Source organism: Hylobates moloch, unplaced genomic scaffold (genome assembly GCF_009828535.3).
Source record: "Hylobates moloch isolate HMO894 unplaced genomic scaffold, HMol_V3 SCAFFOLD_19, whole genome shotgun sequence".
Taxonomy (NCBI): domain Eukaryota; kingdom Metazoa; phylum Chordata; class Mammalia; order Primates; family Hylobatidae; genus Hylobates; species Hylobates moloch.
In genome coordinates this window covers 23,185,869-23,204,165 of record NW_026652294.1, presented here as the reverse complement: position 1 = coordinate 23,204,165, position 18,297 = coordinate 23,185,869, and the positions used below count along the sequence as shown (strand labels likewise).

The window sequence follows — 18,297 nt, the reverse complement described above, 5'->3', positions numbered from 1 at the left end:
GAGGCCCCGTCCGGCCCCGCGAAGCCCCGCCTATAAGGAGGCACGTGCCCCCAGGCCGCGCTCTAGGGGCTGGACTCCGGGCGGTTTGAAAGATCGGCGCGCACCGCAGGAGCAGCTGTTGGTCTTGCGGCTGTGATGTCGGTGTTGAGGCCGCTGGACAAGCTGCCCTGCCTGAACACGGCCACCATCTTGGTAGGTGCAGGCGGCCCCGCCTCCCCCGCCGGCTTTTCCTCCTGGGCGGCGCTTCAGCCACTAGATCAACTGAGCTCCCTGAGGCGCCAAGCCAGCGCGCGCTACCGTGGCGGGGGCGGGGAATAGGCGGAGAGCCATGCTCTGAACCAATCGGAGTAGCGGCTCTCTGAGGTTGAGGGACGCACCCACCAATAGGTGCTCGGCGGACCCTTTCCAGCTTCTAATTGGCGAGTTCCCGCGCCTGGAATTGGTTTTCCCGCGTCTGGGGTTCTGGCCTCCTGGAGAGGCCGGCGGTCGGAGCGAGGGTCGGGTAGTAGAGAGTGCGATGCCCACAGGCCTGCAGCGGGTCCAAACCTCAGGCCCCCAGCCCGTGCCGCCTCGCGGGGTCCATTTCTCGGGAAATGTCCTCCGAGCCGCCTGCTGGCAGTGTCCCGATCCCCCCGGGAGTGGGTCGAAGGGGTGCTGTGCCTAGGGCTCAACTGTCCGCCCTCTCTCCCTGCGCAGCTGGTGGGCACGGAGGATGCTCTTCTGCAGCAGCTGGCGGACTCGATGCTCAAGGAGGACTGCGCCTCCGAGCTGAAGGTGTAAGTAGTCGCCGCTGTGGCCTGGGCCCACGTGTCTCTCACTCCAGAGGGGTTCAGTCCTAGCTGCTAAACTCCGAAGCCCAGCGCCCCCCTTCTCTGAGGCTGGTCCTTCTCCCAGCATGCAGCGTAGCTGGCTAGTCCCATGCCGTCTTATATCCCAACCCCCACCCCTTGCCAAGGTAGTGACTAAACAGAGCCCCTTTCTGGCAGAGGGAATCAGACAGGAGTAATCTGAATAGAACCGGACCTGTCCTGCCTCTGTGCTGGCCCAAGGAGTCGTGGCCACAAGAGCCTTGGGTGGCTAGGATGAGATGGGGAGCCCTTCACGGCCTCTTTCCCCATGAAGGGCAGCATTTAAACTGTCGCTGTGAGGGGGGTACGGATATCTTGAGTCCTCCAATTTCCTGTTTTTCAGCCACTTGGCAAAGTGCCTCCCTTTGCCCTCCAGTGTGAATCGACCCCGAATTGACCTGATCGTGTTTGTGGTTAATCTTCACAGCAAATACAGGTGAGAGCCAGAGGAAGGGGCAGTCAGGGCTCAGGCAGGCCTGACTCAGGACTGTGCTGAGACAGTGACCTAACTTGTGATGGGAAGTGGTGAGGATGGGAGAGGCTGGCTGAGGTCAATCTGTAAGGTGAGGAGAGAGGAGCCAGTGGTCAGTGCACAATGTTTAAAATACACAACGTCCGGGCACAGTGGCTCACACCTGTAATCCCAGCACTTTGGGAGGCCAAGGCAGGCAGATTGCCCGAGACCAGCCTGGGCAACATGGTGAAACCCCGTCTCTACTAAAATACAAAACATTAGCCGGGCATGGTGGCATGTATCTGTAGTCCCAGCTACTCGGGAGGCTGAGGCAGGAGAATTGCTTGAACCCAGGAGGCAGAGGTTGCAGTGAGCCAAGATTGGGCCACTGCACTCCAGCCTGGGCAACAGAGCAAGACTGTCTCAAAAAAAAAAAAATTAAAGTACACCCATAATAAAGAATTAAAGCATGGCCTTTGCAGCAACCTGGATATGTAGCTGGAGGCCATTATGCTAAGTGAATTTTAACACAGGAGCAGAAAATCAAGTACTACATGTTCTCACTTGTAAGTAGGGGCTAAACATGGGGTCCTCATGGACATAAAGATGGCAGCAATAGACACTGGGGACTACTAGAGCGGGGAAGGAGGGAGGGGGCAACGACTGAAAAACTATTAGGTCCTAGCCGGGCGCGGTGGCTCACGCTTGTAATCCCAGCACTTTGGGAGGCTGAGGCGGGCGGATCACGAGGTCAGGAGATCGAGACCACGGTGAAACCCCGTCTCTACTAAAAATACAAAAAATTAGCTGGGCGTGGTGGCGGGCGCCTGTAGTCCCAGCTACTCGGAGAGGCTGAGGCAGGAGAATGGCGTGAACCCAGGAGGCGGAGAGCTTGCAGTGAGCCGAGATCGTGCCACTGCACTCCAGCCTGGGTGAAAGAGCGAGACTCCGTCTCAAAAAAAAAAAAAAAAAGAAAAGAAAAACTATTAGGTCCTATGCTCAGTACCTGGGTGATGGTATCAGTTGTACGCCAAGCCTCAGCATCACATGATATACCCATGTAATAAACCTGTACATGTACCCCCTGAATCTAAAATAAAAGTTGAAATTATTTTTTAAAAACATTAAAGGACGTCATGGGACGTGGTGGCTCATGCCACTTTGGGAGGTCGACGCCAGTGGAGGTCAGGAGTTTGAGACCAGCCTGGCCAACATGGCAAAATCCTGTCTCTACTAAAAATACAAAAATGAGCTGGGCATGGTGGCATGCACCTGTAATCCCAGCTCCTCAGGAGGCTGAGGCAGGATAATCACTTGAACCCAGGAGGTGGAGGTTGCAGTGAGCCAAGATCGCGCTACTGCGTTCCAGCCTGGGCGACAAAGTGAAATCCATCTCAAAAAAAAAAAAAAAAATTAAAGGACAAAGTATTTCTCCAGAGAAAGTCACCCTCTTGTCATTCGCTGGTCTCTAGGATCAGAGAAGCAAGGACTTCTGCTTTCTCCGTTGTAAAGTTTTGTTCTCTGGTTTGTTTTCTCACCCTGGCCTGGCCACCCCAGCCTCCAGAACACGGAGGAGTCCCTGCGCCATGTGGATGCCAGCTTCTTCTTGGGGAAGGCGTGTTTCCTCGCCACAGGTGGTAAGTACGTCCCTCGCCTGTTACTGCCCACCCCCAGCCAAGGGAAAGCTGGGGCGGCGGTAGACTTCTTGCTGAGGCACCCTGGGTGATGGAAACAGCATGTGTTTTACACATACTGGGGCCTATCGGAGGGTGGAGGGCAGGAAGAAGGAGAAGATCAGGAAAAATAACTAATGGGTACTAGGCTTAATACCTGGGTGACAATAATCTGTACAACAAACCCCATGACACAAGTTTACCTACATAACAAATCTGCATATGTACCCCTGAACTTTAAATTTAAAAACCGAAAGAACACATATACACATACTTTGGAATCTGGCCTGTTGTCAGCCTAAGAGTGAACCTGAGCAGATGACTCTGCCGTTGCTTGGAGTTGCCTAGTGGTTGCCTGTGGCTTTCAGTAAAATCCAAACTCTAAAGACACAGAGCACTTTGCAGTTTGGCCTCTGCCTTCTGGGCTAGTCTCATCTCCGGTTACTCTCCTTCTCTGGGTCAGCTTATCGTTCTCTGAAAAAGTCCTGCTGTTCCTGAGACTTTGTAATATTAACAGTGAAAATAATAATGGCTAACATCTTTTAAGCTGTCACTGTGAGGCTGGCACGGTAATCGCTTTGTTTTCATATTAATGTTTGTTTGAGGTAGGTATTATTACCTCCGTTTTAGAGTCATGAGGTTAAGTTGCCCAAGGCCCCTAGATAAAAAGTGGTAGAGCCAAGGTTTACACCTAGGTAAGTCCTGTTGCAGGGCCCGTCCTTTTTTTTTTGAGACGGAGTCTCGCTCAGCCTCCCAGGCTGGAGTGCTGTGGCATGATCTCAGCTCACTGCAACCACCGTCTCCCGGGTTCAAGCAATTCTCCCATCTCAGCCTCCCGAGTAGCTGGGATTACAGTCACCCACCATCATGCCCAGCTACTTTTTGTATTTTAGTAGAGATGGGGGTTTCACCATGTTGGCTAGGCTGGTCTTGAACTCCTGATCTCAGGTATCTGCCTGCCTGGGATAGTGCTGGGATTACAGGCGTGAGCCACCGCACCCGGCCCCCAGCCGGCCTGTCTTCTTTTTGTTTACTCTAGGCTTCTGTCAAATATGTTTCCTCTTCTTTGTCTTGCTAACCCCTACAAATACCTCAAAACTCAGCCCCAGTGTCACTCCGGCATGCCTGAGGTGTCTGACCTGTCTGCCTTCCCAGCTGAACTGTTAGCTCCTTGAGCAGAGTGCCTGGCACAGATAATTCTCAAGAAGCATTGGTGAGCAAATGCAGGCCAAGTAATTTCTAGATGTCAACTCACTGACTCTAGAGTGACCCAGTGGGGTAGGAGCTATTATTATCTTCATTGTCTAATTTGGTATTCTTGACTACCTAGAAAAGAAAGTAGAGGCCGGGCGCGGTGGCTCACGCTTGTAATCCCAGCACTTTGGGAGGCCGAGGCGGGTGGATCACAAGGTCAGGAGATCGAGACCACGGTGAAACCCCGTCTCTACTAAAAAAAATACAAAAAATTAGCCGGGCGTGGTGGCGGGCGCCTGTAGTCCCAGCTACTCGGAGAGGCTGAGGCAGGAGAATGGCCTGAACCCGGGAGGCGGAGCTTGCAGTGAGCCGAGATTGTGCCACTGCACTCCGGCCTGGGCGACAGAGCGAGACTCCGTCTCAAAAAAAAAAAAAAAAAAGAAAGTAGAATAGGACTGTCGCCCTCAAGACTAGAAAGAAACTGAGCCCCAGAGTGGGGAAGTGAGTGACTCTGCCCAGCACTTCCTGAATTCCAGCCAGGAAGGTAGAGATTGCAGCTATAGCACTCATGGCTTCTTTCCAGCTGGGCGGGAGAGCCACTGCAGCATTCACCGGCACACCGTGGTGAAGTTGGCCCACACCTATCAAAGCCCCCTGCTCTACTGTGACCTGGAGGTGAGCATGCTGATCACAGAGACCAACACTACACTCGGGTGCGGGGAAAGGGTGGTCAGCACACAGTGGGCACATCGGGAATGCTTATCGAAGGACTCAGTATCCGAGCGAGGCAGCTCCTGAAGGGGAGGTAGACACAGGATCCTGGTTTGAGTCCTGGCATTTCTGCTCACCGGCTGTGACCTGGGCAGGTCACCCTGAGCCTTGGGGTACACAGGTGTGAAGCAGGGGTGATGTGCTTTCATCTGGAGTGCATCTTATATGCCAGGCTCTAGCACGTGCTGCCCTGCTTTTCCTTTTGCTGAGTTTCTGCATACTTAGTTATAACTAAGTCTTACGTGTATGTATTTGTGAGTCCAGTTTCCTGCTGGAGTGTAAGTGATTGTGAGGCCAGGCGTATGTCCGTCTCATTAACTGGTGCATCCTTGTGTCCCCTGGGAGTCAGACTGCTTGATTTGCCCTTAACTCTCTGGATTTCAGATCTTGTCTAGTCCCACCCCAAGCCAAGGTACCCATCAGGCAGTAGGGATGTTTGTTGGGTAGGTGGGTAGATGGTTGGATGCATATGTAGGGTGTTCTGCCCCAACTGGATTCTGTTGATGTTTCTCACAAGGTGAAACTAACCACGAGGGGTAGGGAAGTAGCCTTTTTGTTGTTGTTGTTTTAGATAAGGTCTTGCTCTGTTGCCCAGGCTGGATTGCAGTGGTGTAATCATGGCTCACTGCAGACTCGAGCTCCTGGGCTCAAGTGAACCTCCCACCTCAGCCTACTGAGTAACTAGGACTACAAGCATGCACCACCGCACCTAGCTAAGTATTTACTTATTTATTTACTTTTTTTTTTTTTTTTGAGAGGAAGTCTCACTCTGTTGCCCAGGCTGGAATGCAGTGGCGCGATCTCGGCTCACTGCAAGCTCCGCCTCCTGAGTTGACGCCATTCTCCTGCCTCAGCCTCCCAAGTAGCTGGGACTACCAGCGCCCGCCACCATGCCCAGCTAATTTTTTGTATTTTTTAGTAGAGACGGGGTTTCACCATGTTAGCCAGGATGGTCTCAATCTACTGACCTCGTGATCCGCCCGCCTCGGCCTCCCAAAGTGCTGGGATTACAGGCGTGAGCCACTGCGCCCAGCCACTGTTTATTTACTTTTTACTATAGTGATGAGGTCTTGCTGTGTTCCCCACACTGGTTTTGAACTCCTGGCCTCAAGCGATCCTCTCACTTTAGCCTCCCAAAGTGCTGAGATTACAGGCGTGAGCCACCGAGCCTGGCCTTTAGCCGCTTTTTATGCCGGATAAATCCTGATGACTTTTTGCTAAAGAGGCCTCAGCAGGAGTTGATGTGCTCCCCTCGATGGGTCTACTGAGGGATCCCACGGCCCACACTGCCACACCCATGTGCCAGGCCTGCTCCATTCCTTTGGAAACCTGTTTATTGGTTTTGAGATACATTTTGAAGAGTTGTGTTTCTGCTCTGTTCTGGGTCTTGTGCCTGTTACCGAAAGCAGAGTGATGAAATGCAGGGAGAACCGAGTCAGCACATGATCTGTCACCACCAATCCGTCACCACTGTCTAGACCGGGGTCCCTTATCCTGGTGTCAGGGCACTCCTCCGGTCTAAGAGCAGAATTCAGAGGATAGCAGTCTGTGGCTGTCGCCAGTAGAAATGGGGATGTTTTCTTATCACATTAGGATTGGGCAGGTCTCATCACTGCCTCGTGGCAGCAGCCATTAGGCCTGCCCCTTGGTCGATGCATTGATCACGATACACACTTGACTCTATCACGCATTTGTTTTCCTATTTGATGACTACTTTTTGAGCACCTGACCAGATCAGCACTCTGACCTCACAGATGGGACCCTGAGGCCTGGGCACACCTGAAGTGCCTGCCCCTGCCAGGCTTTCCTCCCAGAGAGAAGAGGCGACTTGCTCAGGGTCAGACAGCTCGTGAGTGAGGGGTAGAGCCAGCTGTTCTCCTGTCCTAGCCTGCTGACCGTGTGACTTTGAATAGGTCACTTTGTCTGCCACAAAGCATCTCTAAAGGGGAATCACGATCTTTGCTCCATAGTTCAGGTGCTGGTGGGGGACAGTGGTGCCTACTCACCTTGTGACAAGTGGTGTAATTCTGTCTGTGGCCATGAGGTGGCGGGCCAGGCCAGGTCTTGGGTTCTCTCATGGCCTGGGCAGGAAGCAGGAGGTCCCAGCCTGGTTCCAGCCGCAGCAGGAGCTGCAGAAATGCCTGCTCAGGACATAGGCCTGCATCCCTCAGATGGAGCACCCAGGGTTTGAACTGGCCTCCCTCTTCATGCTGGTGTTGTCCTCTTCAGAACACTCTTCTGCATAATTGAGTTTGAGCCCCACCATATATCTTGAGGCCTTTGCGTGGCAGGAATTACCAGCCCCGTTTCATTGATGAGGAAGCACAGGAAGGTGTGTGATTGGCCCAGTGAAATAATTGCCTAGGTCTGCTGGCAGGGCTCTGTGCTGGGCCCTGGGAACACAAATGAGTCAGATATTGGCCCTGCCCTCTCAGAATCTCATGAAATAAGCAGACATGTAACATACGCAACAGCAGAAGGATTTGCTGAGCTTTGGGAGCCTGGTGGTAGAATTAGGTCATTTCTTCCTGGATGTTACGAACAAAGTCATGATTGTGGTCAGACCTGGGCATTTGGGTCACGTCTCTGGAGTGACGTGGATTGGAGGAAGCCTGGCAAGAGGCAGGAGACTGGGTCGAGGCTGCTGCAGGAGGCAGGTTGTGGAACCTGAGCCTCAGCAGCCTAGAGATAGATTTCAGGAACAAAGGCCACCAAACTTAGAGGATTTATTAAAAAAATACTTCCTGAGTTTCTGTGGTGCCAACCACTGTTCTAGGCTCCAGGGACACAGCACAGAACAGTCAAAAACCGTAGCTTCCTGCTGGGTACGGTAGCTCACACCTGTAATCCCAGGGAGGCTGAGGTGGGAGGATCACCTGAGGTCAGGAGTTTGAGACCAGCCTGGCCAATATGGTGAAACCCAGTCTTTACTAAAAATACAAAAATTAGCTGGGCATGGTGGCACACACACCTGTAATCCCAGCTACTCAGGGGGCTGAGGCACAAGAATCGCTTGAATCTGGGAGGCAGAGATTGTAGTGAGCCAAGATGGTGCCACTGCGCTCCAGCCTGGGTGACAAAGCGAGACTGTGTCTCAAAACAAAACAAAAAAAGCCCCAGTTTTGTTCTAGTCAAGGAAACAAATGGGGTAAATGATGTGCTGGAAAGTGGAGGCGTGGCGTGTCAGGTGGTGGTAAACAGGCAAGAGTTAGGCAGGGTAACCAGGGAACGCCCCTGCAAACAGGACTTTTAAATAAATAAAGACCTGAAGGAAGTAGGCGGGCAGGCCATGGAGATGCCTCATGGCAGGAGGAACAGCAAGTGCATGGGCTGAGTGTGGGACTTGCCTGGTGTGCTCAAGGTCTGGCAGGGAGGCCTAGGTGGCTGCAGCACAATAGCAAAGGGCGGGTTGGGGTGTAGAAATCAGGAATGGTGGGGCTGGATCAGTGGAGCCTGGTGGGGAGCTGCTGGAGGGCTCGGAGCCAGGGAGGGATGTGGCCTGACTTGGGTTTTAAATGGCCCCCTCTGGCTGCTGGGAGGAGAGTGGACTGAAGGGAAACTAGGGCAGAAATAGAGAGACAGGTCTGGAGGATCTTTCTTTTTTCTTTTTTTTTTTTTGAGACAGAGTCTTGCTCTTTTGCCCAGACTGGAGTGCAATGGCACAATCTCGGCTCACTGCAACCTCCGCTTCCAGGGTTCAAGCAATTCTTCTGTCTCAGCCTCTCAAGTAGGTGGGATTACAGGCGCTTGCCACCATGCCCGGCTAATTTTTGTATTTTTAGTAGAGACAGGGTTTCACCATATTGGCCAGGCTGGTCTCAAACTCCTGACCTCGTGATCCGCCCGCCTCTGCCTCCCAAAGTGCTGGGATTATAGGCGTGAGCCACCGCGCCCAGCCTGGAGGCTCTTTCTAGGGGAGTTAAGCGTGGACTCAGTGCTGGCCAGGGAAGAGGATGGTGGGATGGTCTGTGACCGGCTGTTTCCAGGATGGAGTCGGCCAACCGTTCTGTGGCCAACATGTGAGGCATGAGAGAAAGAAGAGTCCTCCCCGACTCTGAAGGTTTTGCCAGCTGACCGGAAGGATGGAGTTGTCTTTGGCTGAGATGGGGAAGCCTGCAGGAGGAGCAGGTTTTGGGGGGCTTCAGGGACTCTGCTTTTTTGGCATGCAAAGATTAAGGGGTTTATTAGCCACCTAGGTGGAGAAATCCAGTAAACAGCTGCATACATGAGTGACGTTTAGAGGGAAGACCTGAGGTGTAATTTGGGTGTTATTAGCAACTAAGTGGTTTTAAAGCCACAGAACTGGATGAGGTCACTGGGGGACTGAGCGTGGGAGAAGAGATTCAGGGACTGAGCTCTGGAGCCCCAGCATATAGATATTGGGCAAAGGCGAGGGAGCCGCCTGTGTGGGAGTGGAACCCTGGGTGAGTGTGGGGGCCTGGGAGCCAGGCAGAAAAAGCGTTTCAAGGAGGGAGTAAACAGCTGTGTTGGACTCTGTCAATAGCGCCAGTGCAATGAGGACTGAGAAGCTGCCACTGGGTCTCATACAAAGGAGGTCATGGTGGCAAGTGGTGGGAGTAAGAGCAGGGAAGTTGAGGCTGCCCTGGTCTCTAGTGTTCTACTTTGGGTAGGTGGTGATACCCCAACCTGCCCCCAGCTAGAGAGGAAACAGAAGGTGAGATGCTTTTGAGGCCACATGTCGGCCAGGGGAAGACACTGGGCAGCATCGTGTTCTTCCAGCGGACGTGTCTAGAGCATCTGTGCCCAGGCCTGCAGCAGTCTTGTCCCTCTCTGGCCCCACAGCTCCCCTGGACCCATTCCTTTTTGATGACACCTTCTTATCTGTGGTGAGGGCCATCCGCTGTTCCTCCCTCCTTCCTATCCCTGTGAGTATCTTCTGCTCCCTGGTCTTGAGCCTCTGGGGTCCGAGCTGCCCAGGCATTGGTTGGAAGTAGCCCTGGTTCAGAGCTCAGCTCTGGAGTCACTAGCTGGGTGACCCTAGACAGTTTGTTCGACCTAGCCACCCTTGTTAAGCCTTCATTTCCTCTTGAGCAGGAGGTCAGGCTCTGGATGTCTCCGGAGGTTGTTTGAAGGATTGGGCAAGCTGAGGCAGTTGGAAGCTACTCTGAGGTGTGGCACGAATGAGGGCGTGGCTATGATGGGCAGTGGTGACCTGAGCTTCCCCCGAGTCTCCGCCCCCAGCCCTGCTCTGGCGGCCCCTGCAGCTGCTCTGGGTAAGGGAGCAGGGCCAGCCGCTGCATTCTGTCTCACTGCTGTTCTCTGCTCTCCCCGCAGGTGGAAGGTTTTCGGGCCACCATGGCGCAGCGCCTGGTGCGCGTGCTGCAGATCTGCGCTGGCCACGTGCCCGGTGTCTCAGCTCTGAACCTGCTGTCCCTGCTGAGAAGCTCTGAGGGCCCCTCCCTGGAGGACCTGTGAGGGCGGCTGGCCCCTGGGCTGCCCCTCCTCATGGCTTCGTGCTGACTCCATAAACATTCTCTGTTGAGGATGTCCAGTCAGGGCTTGACAAGCCCAGGCTCAGTCCCCAGTGGGTGGGAAGGTTCCCTGCAGTGCCTGTGCTGCAGCAGGGAGAGCTGGGCAGAAGCAGCAAGGGGGCCCAGCGAGTGAGACTGTAGCCCCCTCCCACTCCCACACTCACTCTTGCAGAGCCTCATGTCTTTAAGCAGCTGGCGTGTTACATCTCCATTTAAGGTTTCCTTTGAACAAAAGGTCTGTGGCTAAAAAAAGTTTAAAAATCACTGGTCTCATTCACCACTTTGACTTTGTAGATGAGGAAACTGACTCAGAACAATTAAGAGTAGGGCAGGGTGGGCCAGGTGCAGAGGCTCACGCCTGTAATCCCAGCACTTTGGGAGGCCGAGGTGGGTGGATCACTTGAAGTCAGGAATTCGAGACCATCCTGGCCAACATGGTGTATCCCTGTCTCTACAAAAATACAAAAATTAGCCAGATGTGGTGGTGGGCACCTGTAGTCCCAGCTACTCAGGAGACTGAGGCAGCAGAATCACTTGAACCCGGGAGGCGGAGGTTGCAGTGAGCTGAGATTGCACCACTGCACTCCAGCCCGGGCAACAGAGTGAGACTCCGCCTCAAAAAAAAAAAAAAAAAAGCGAGACCAGCCTGGCCAACATAGTGAAACCATCTCTACTAAAAATACAAAAACTACCCAGGCATGGTGATGTGGGCCTGTAGTCTCAGCTACTCGGGAGGCTAAAGCAGGAGAATCACTTGAACCTGGGAGGCAGAGGTGGTGGTGAACCGAGATTACGCCACTGCACTCCAGCCTGGGGAACAAAGCAAGACTCCGTCTCAAAAAAAAGGGCTGGGCGCTGTGGTTCCGGCCTATAATCCCAGCACTTTGGGAGGCCGAGGCGGGCAGATCACGAGGTCAGGAGATCGAGACCATCTTGGCTAACAGTGAAACTCCGTCTCTACTAAAAATACAAAAGAATTAGCCGGGCATAGTGGCGGACATCTGTAGTCCTAGTTACTTGGGAGGCTGACGCAGGAGAACAGCATGAACCTGGGAGGCGGAGCTTGCAGTAAGCTGAGATCACGCCACTGCACTCCAGCCTGGGCGACAGAGGGAGACTCTGTCTCAAAAAAAAAAAAAAGTGGGGCGGGGTAAGGGGAGCTTGGACTCAGGACACCAGTCAGACTCCACATCTTGGCCCTGCTATTATAGAACCTGGTTGTTGCCTTTTGGAGCTTGTTTTCTCAGATGTGAATGGAGATGAGGTTCTGCTCACCTTGTCATGTTGGGAGGATTGAATGAGATGATGGGGGACATGCCTGGGACTGTGTGACCCCCCCATGCCTGTGTATAAGTTGCTGTGTTCATAACATGTGTTAATGCCTTGCACCTTGCTAAGTAGGCACTCAGTGAACAGTAACTATTTGAAATCACATGGAAAGCCAAGGCGGGCGGATTGCCTGAGCTCAGGAGTTTGTGGCTAGCCTGGGCAACACGGTGAAACCCCGTCTCCACTGAAATACAAAAAATTAGCCGGGCATGGCAGCCTGCGCCTATAGTCCCAGCTACTCGGGAGGCTGAGGCAGGAAAATTGCTTGAACCCAGGAGGCAGAGGTTGCAGTGAGCTGAGGTCGCGCCACTGCGCTTCAGCCCAGGCAACAGAGCAAGACTCTCTCCAAAAAAAATCACACAGCAGAGTTCAAAAACTGGTGCAAATTAGGAATTACACCACTGTCAGAAGTTTGCAAGAAATGAGAGAAGCTGGCTAGAGGTCTCGTTTTGGGGTTGATGGCGAGAGATTGTGCAGTGCCAGTTGCTTTCCTTCTCCCTTGGGTCTCATTGGAGATTGTAGAGGCATCAGAACTGGACTCCAGAAATCCCGTAGCCAGGTCAAGGCTCCTGCCACTGCACAGAGCGGGCTTGTCACATGGGAGCTTGTGGGTGAAGGGGGTGTCTGGAGGGAGAAACTTCAGGAAGAGAGCCAGGTCCTGACTCCCTTGGAACATGACAGTGCCCTCCCACATCACCCTGCACGTGCCAGGGCATGCCCACCAGCCTCAGGCCTCAGGATGGACCCCAGTTGAAGCCCTGGGCAGCACCGCACCAGTACCTTGGGGCCTCTGGGTTTTTTTTTTTTTGGTTGGTGGGGTGTGGAGTCTCACTCTGTCGCCCAGGCTGGAGTGCAGTGGCATGCTCTCAACTCACTGCGGCCTCTGCTACCTGGTTCACGTGATTCTCCTGCCTCAGCCTCCCGAACAGCTGGGATTACAGGTGCACACCACCATGCCCAGCTAATTTTTGTATTTTTAGTAGAGACAGGTTTCACCATGTTGGCCAGGCTGGTCTTAAACTCCTGACCTCAGGTGATCTGCCTGCCTCAGCCTTCCAAAGTGCTGGGATTACAGGTGCGCACCACCACGCCCAGCTGATTTTTGTATTTTTAGTAGAGATGGGGTTTTGCCATGTTGGCCAGGCTGGTCTCAAACTCCTGACCTCATGTGATCCGCCAGCCTCGGCCTCCCAAAATGCTGGGATTATAGATGTGAGTCACTGCGGCTGGCCTAAGGCCTCTCTGCTTTGATGTCAGCATCGCAGCTGGGCCCATGCCCTTCACTGAGGGATGGGCCACCTTCTAACCCCTTGTAGATGTCAGGGGGATGCGGCCCTATCTGCCCCTTTCTGTAGGTTCCTTCTGGAACTTAGCTCAGGCCCCACCCCTAGTGCTCAGTAAGGGTTTGTAGACACCTGGCTGACTTCCTGGCAGTCCCTTGGGCTCTGCTGAGGACTTCAGCCACGTAGATTCCGGTCGAGGCCCTACATGTCACCCGACATTTGCAGGGCACGTCATGCTTCACAGAGCTCTTCTCACACAGCAGACCTGTGAGGTAGATGATGTTTCCCCAATTCACAGTTCATGAAACAGACCGTTGTCATGGGAGGTGTGTCACAGTCACACAGCTAACTGGCAGCAGAGCCAGCCCCACTGCTCTGCTTCTCCGGTTTTTCTGTGTGCCTGCCTAATCCTTTAAGAAAGGTTTGGAGGCCAGGTGTGGTGGCTCACACCTGTAATCCCAGCACTTTGGGAGGCCAAGGTGGGCAGATCACTTGAGGTCAGGAGTTCGAGACCAGCCTGAGTAACATGGTGAAACCCCGCCTTTACTAAAAATACAAAATTAGCCGAGCATGGTGCCATGCGCCTGTAATCCCAGCTACTTGGGAGGCTGAGGCAGGAGAATCACTTGAACCCAGGAGGCAGAGGTTGCAGTGAGCTGAGATTGCACCACTGCACTCCAGGCTGGGTGACAGAGAGACTCCATCTCAAAAAAAAAAAAAAAAGATTTGGGCATCTCCACTGGGCAGGCCCTGAGCTGGAATACAGAAGGTGGAGACAGCCCGTGTGCCCCAGAAAGCAGCAGTCTGTAAGCCATGGTTCCTGCCTCAGGATGGGACCATTAGAACACCATCGCAAGAGGGCAGGGGGTGGCAGGATAGGCCCAAGGACAGAGGCCCTTAGCGTGGGAGCAGAGTGGTGCAGGCACTGGGCCTGAGCAGGCCTTCGCCAGCAGCAAGAAGCCCCTCGGGCACTTGGTCGGGGAAGCCAGCCTCTGCTGGAGGAGGGGTGGCTCCAGGGCAGAAGAAAGAGGCTGGAGGTGAACCTTCACCTTGGTCCCTGAAGGGATGGGCAGTAGCAGCAGAGCCCAGAAGGCCAGCCTTCCCAGAGAGTGACCTTGTCTTTGGCCCTTCTGTCCTTAGCTAGAAAGGGTGTCTTTGCAGGGTAACTAGAGGGTAGAGTAGGTCTTTGCGGGGGCTGATGGAATGGGGGTCCAAGCAGGGGAGGAAGGCGGTGTGGATGCAGCCTGCCTGCTCTTCTGGGATGTCACTTTTTGCTGGCGACCAGGAGGAGAGGCCTTCCCCCACAGCCCCTCCCCGCAGGCCCGCATGGGGCACCTCTCTCAGGTCCCTGTGCCACATTTTCCTTGCCACCTGGTACCATTTAACAAGAGAAGTGGCATCGCATTCTCCAGCCAAGGGTCTGGGAACCTTCCAAGCACTGGGGAACACAGTGCTGTCACTGCCGCCAGCTCCCAGCCGAGCTTGGCAGGGGCCCTGGAACCAGGAGGCCTCCCCTCTAGAGTTGGGGGCTGGCCTGCCCCTACCTCACAGCAGAGCTGAGCCACACTTAAATGGCAGGCAGGTGCCCTCAGATCTGCTGTCCCTGGAAGGCGGGGGATGGGTGGCCAGAGAGTGGGCTTGCTTCGTGCCATCTGGAGACCCAGTGACATTGTCCAGGAGACAGTTTGGCTGAGGGAAGTAATGGAAGATCAGTGTGTGCCGGAATTGGTGCTTGGTACTGAGGTGAGGTGGAGGGAGATGGGAGAGGCTGGGCTTGGCTGCTTGCTTGATGGCGTGACCTCAGGCAGGTCACTCACCCTCGGCAAGCCTCAGTTCCTCAGCTGTAGCATGGCATCAGGCTAACTGATGCCTTTCTTCCTAGCTAGTTGTGGACTGGCAATGAAGAAGCCACTATTTTATGTATTTATTTAGAGATGGGGTCTTGCTATGCTGCCCAGGCTGGTCTAAATTCCTGGCCTCAAGCCCATTATTTTGGACATAAAGCTTTAAACAAATGTCAAATGTCTCAGGCTGGCCATGGTCATGACGTGGTCATTGGAGCACGTTGTTGAAGGCAGGCAAGAACCCCCTAGGCCTACAGGCTGGGAATGGGGGGCTGAGGCTACTGGAGGCAGTGCCTCGTCAGCTGGGCCTGGAAGCTGCCCCGTCCATGCGCTTATAAGCTGGAAGGAAGGCGGTGTTTGGGCCCCACTCTTAGAGGAGTAGAGCTTACTCGGGGTCACACACTCATTTGTCCCCCTCAGTCCACCTGGCTGTGAGCAGTCCTTGGGACCCCAGGGAGTTCACATTCTCCATGGCCAGTGGTCCAGGCCTGAGTGTCCTGGCCTCAATCTGATGGTGTTTCCCATCCCTGCAAGGAGGCAGGACTTTCCTAACAAGGAGGGGCTCTGCAGCCTGGGCCCCGTGTCTCCTGCACCCCCTGTGAGCAGAGGCAGGAGCAGCCCAGCTGCAGAGGGGAAGTGGTGCAGTGGGAACAGGCGCAGCCTCCGAGTCCCACCGACTTGGGGTCTGTGGCCGATCTGCAGTGTGACTTGGGACAGCCCACTTCCCTCTCCAAGCCCCACTGCCTGCCCCCCTTTTCAGGTCTTGTGAGGCTCAGAGAAAAACTGAAGAGCCTGACTCCATGCCAGCCCTTCCACCCTCCACAGACAGTGGCTTGGTGTGGGCTGGCAGGCTGGTGGGTGAGGAGAGCCGTGGGATTCTTGAGACAAGGCCCTGTTACAGTTGCCCCCAACCCACACACACCAGGGGTGCTGGGCCAGGCCTGCTGGCAGGGCTCGAGCACAAAGGGATGTTTTCTGGAAGGTTCTGTTGGCTTAGCCCCTTCCCTCCAGTGTACCCTGGGGCCAGGACACAGGCAGAGAGTCTCTGTGAAAGAATGTCTCACACTTGGGGGCTGAGGCAGACAGTGGGGTGGGCTGCCAGGCCCTGTACCCTAAGTCTGCGGGCCCCACCTGAGTATGGTGCTGTGGACCGGAGGCTGCTGAGGGCAGCTCCCTGGGGAGAGTGGGTGGGTACTTCCCAGAGCCCCAGACCTGCACAGGAGGCAGCCTTCCCTGGACTGCCCTCTTCCATCAAAGGGGATGCCAGCCGAACTTGGGGCCCCTGCGAGCTGGCCAGGCCCAAGGGGTCCCCCAGCCCTCCTGCAGTATGCTTGGCCAGCCTCCCTGTGAGGACACAGACCCCTGGGCCTCACCCCCACCCCCTCTCCCTGCCGCTGTCCGCACACAGGAAGAGGACCCCACTGATGTATGTAGTGTGGCAGGCTCAGGGGCTGCCTGGCGGGCCCCTTTACTCTCTAGCCTGCTTTCCCTCCTTGTAAAGTCGCGCCAGCCCCACACAGGGCTGAGGGAGGAGACGGCCGGGTAGGGAGATGCTTTGCGCACAGCCCATTTCCTGGTCACTGGGCCTTGTCTGCTTCCCCCAGACATACTTGGGGATCGCTCCACCCTGTCCTCTGTTCCGAGGTCACCATCCACCAGGCCTTCTCTGACTCCCCTGTTTGAAATTGCACCCATAACCCTCGAGCACCCTGTCCTGACTTTTTCTCCCCAGCACTCCTTACCTCCCCATCCACTCTGTTGTGTCTCATTTGGGTTTCCTCTCTGCTTCCCTGCTATTTCCTCAGAACCCAAAACAGCTCCTGGTGCCTGGTAGGTACTAAGTGAGTGAGTGGCGAGTGACGGGGAGGCATCTGCGCAGGGGTCGGCCTGTGCGTTCACAAGGGCCTTCCTGTGTGGTACCCTGAATAAGGCCTGGGAGGTCGGCCCTGGGGGCCCCCTGTTCCTCTCCCCCTTGCCTACCCTGGCCTTACAGCCTCCCTCTGCTTCACACACCTGGCCCCCGAGAGGTGGGGGCTTTGCTCCCTGTGGCTAAAGGGCTGTGGTCTGCTCTCTAGTCTCACATGGAGGGCCCATGTCCTCTGTCCCGGGGCCATGCTGAGAGCGGCTGGGGTGCCCTGGCCAGACCCTGTGGATTGCAGGAGCGCGTGTGTGTGTGCATGTGTGCATGGAGTGTGGGGGCTGGACGACAGGCAGCTCCAGCCCCTGAAGACCCGGGCAAGGATTTGTAACTGCTTCATGGAAGGGCATGACCTGCCCCCCGCCGGCGTGGGTTCAGGGAGGAACGGGATCAGGGGACTCACAGGCCTCTGCCTCTGGGTCACACTGCTCTGGCCTCACCAGGACTTTGTACTGATTCCCTGGCCACTCTGCCCCGCTCCCAATGAACCGAGGCCCACAACACTGCATCCTTTCCCCTGGCCCCAGCAAGAGGTACTTTGTAGCATTGTACTTGTTTGTGGGGGCTTTTCAATACAGAAGAAGGGAAAGGAAATAACCACAAGGGGTGGTCCTGGCGGTGTCATGAGACAAAATGGAGCCAAGAGAGCTGACTCAAAGCCCTGCAGGCCCAACCCAGCCAGCAGAGCCATCTCTACTGCTGACCCCATTCCTGGAACACCGGAAAAGCTGTTTCTGTATACACCTACACAAGGGGGCAAAGGCACAGAACCAGGCAGTGAAGAAAGGCTCCCAAGGGAAAACAGAGGCTCCCTCTGGGGACTGTGGGGAAACGCCCTTTGTCACTCATAGACTTCTGTATTGTTTGCAGGTTTTTCCTGAGCACGTGTTCAGGTACTACTGCATAATTACAATGAAAACTGATTTTGAAGTACAGAGTGCATCCCAGGCCCCAGAGCAGTTTCACATCCAGATCTAGGGGACTGGGCCTCTCTGTCCCCAAGGACTGCTCCCCATGACACTGTGCTTGTCCCATCCCCAGAGTGCCCTCACTTTCCCTAACCCCGTCCCCAAAGCATGCAGGGCCCAGGCCACACTTCACAGTCAGGTGGACACAGACCCCCTGCAGGCCCCTCCCACCTGCTGGCTCATCTTGAGAGGGCCCTTGCCCCTCAAAGCCTCTGTTTTCTCATCTGGAAAATGCCCTAATAGTACCTGCATCAGACCTTTTGTGAGGGTGTCTTCAGGAGAATTGGGGGCACAAAAATTGACAGAAACCCCCTTCTCTCTGAAGACCCCAAACTATCTTGTTATTTTATTTATTATTATTATTTTTTTCTGAGATGGGGTCTCGCTCTGTCAGCCAGGCTGGAGTGCAGCTCACTATAACCTCCGCCTTCCGGGTTCAAACAATTCTTCCTGCCTCAGCCTCCCAAGTAGCTGGGATTACAGGCGCCAGCTACGACACCCGGCTAATTTTTTTTTTTTTTTT

General features: G+C 54.7%; 1 protein-coding gene across 5 annotated transcripts; it reads left to right on the top strand.

Moving 5' to 3' along the window:
- The first annotated feature begins 6 nt into the window (after positions 1–6).
- On the top strand, positions 7–10,910 carry CENPM (centromere protein M). 5 transcript variants are annotated; one of them, XM_032138291.2, is made up of 7 exons: positions 14–192; positions 697–776; positions 1,192–1,284; positions 2,860–2,939; positions 4,753–4,844; positions 9,744–9,826; positions 10,236–10,330. In XM_032138291.2, the coding sequence occupies exons 1-6, from the start codon at positions 136–138 to the stop codon at positions 9,789–9,791; spliced, it is 450 nt and encodes a 149-aa protein (XP_031994182.1). In that variant the 5' UTR covers positions 14–135; the 3' UTR covers positions 9,792–9,826; positions 10,236–10,330. The 5 variants fall into 5 exon arrangements, with proteins under 5 accessions (XP_031994181.1, XP_031994184.1, XP_031994182.1 ...); XM_032138290.2 differs by lacking the exon at positions 4,753–4,844 and having other exon boundaries at positions 7–192; positions 10,236–10,910; XM_058431761.1 differs by lacking the exons at positions 9,744–9,826; positions 10,236–10,330 and adding an exon at positions 9,572–9,719 and having other exon boundaries at positions 16–192.
- The last annotated feature ends 7,387 nt before the right edge of the window (positions 10,911–18,297 follow it).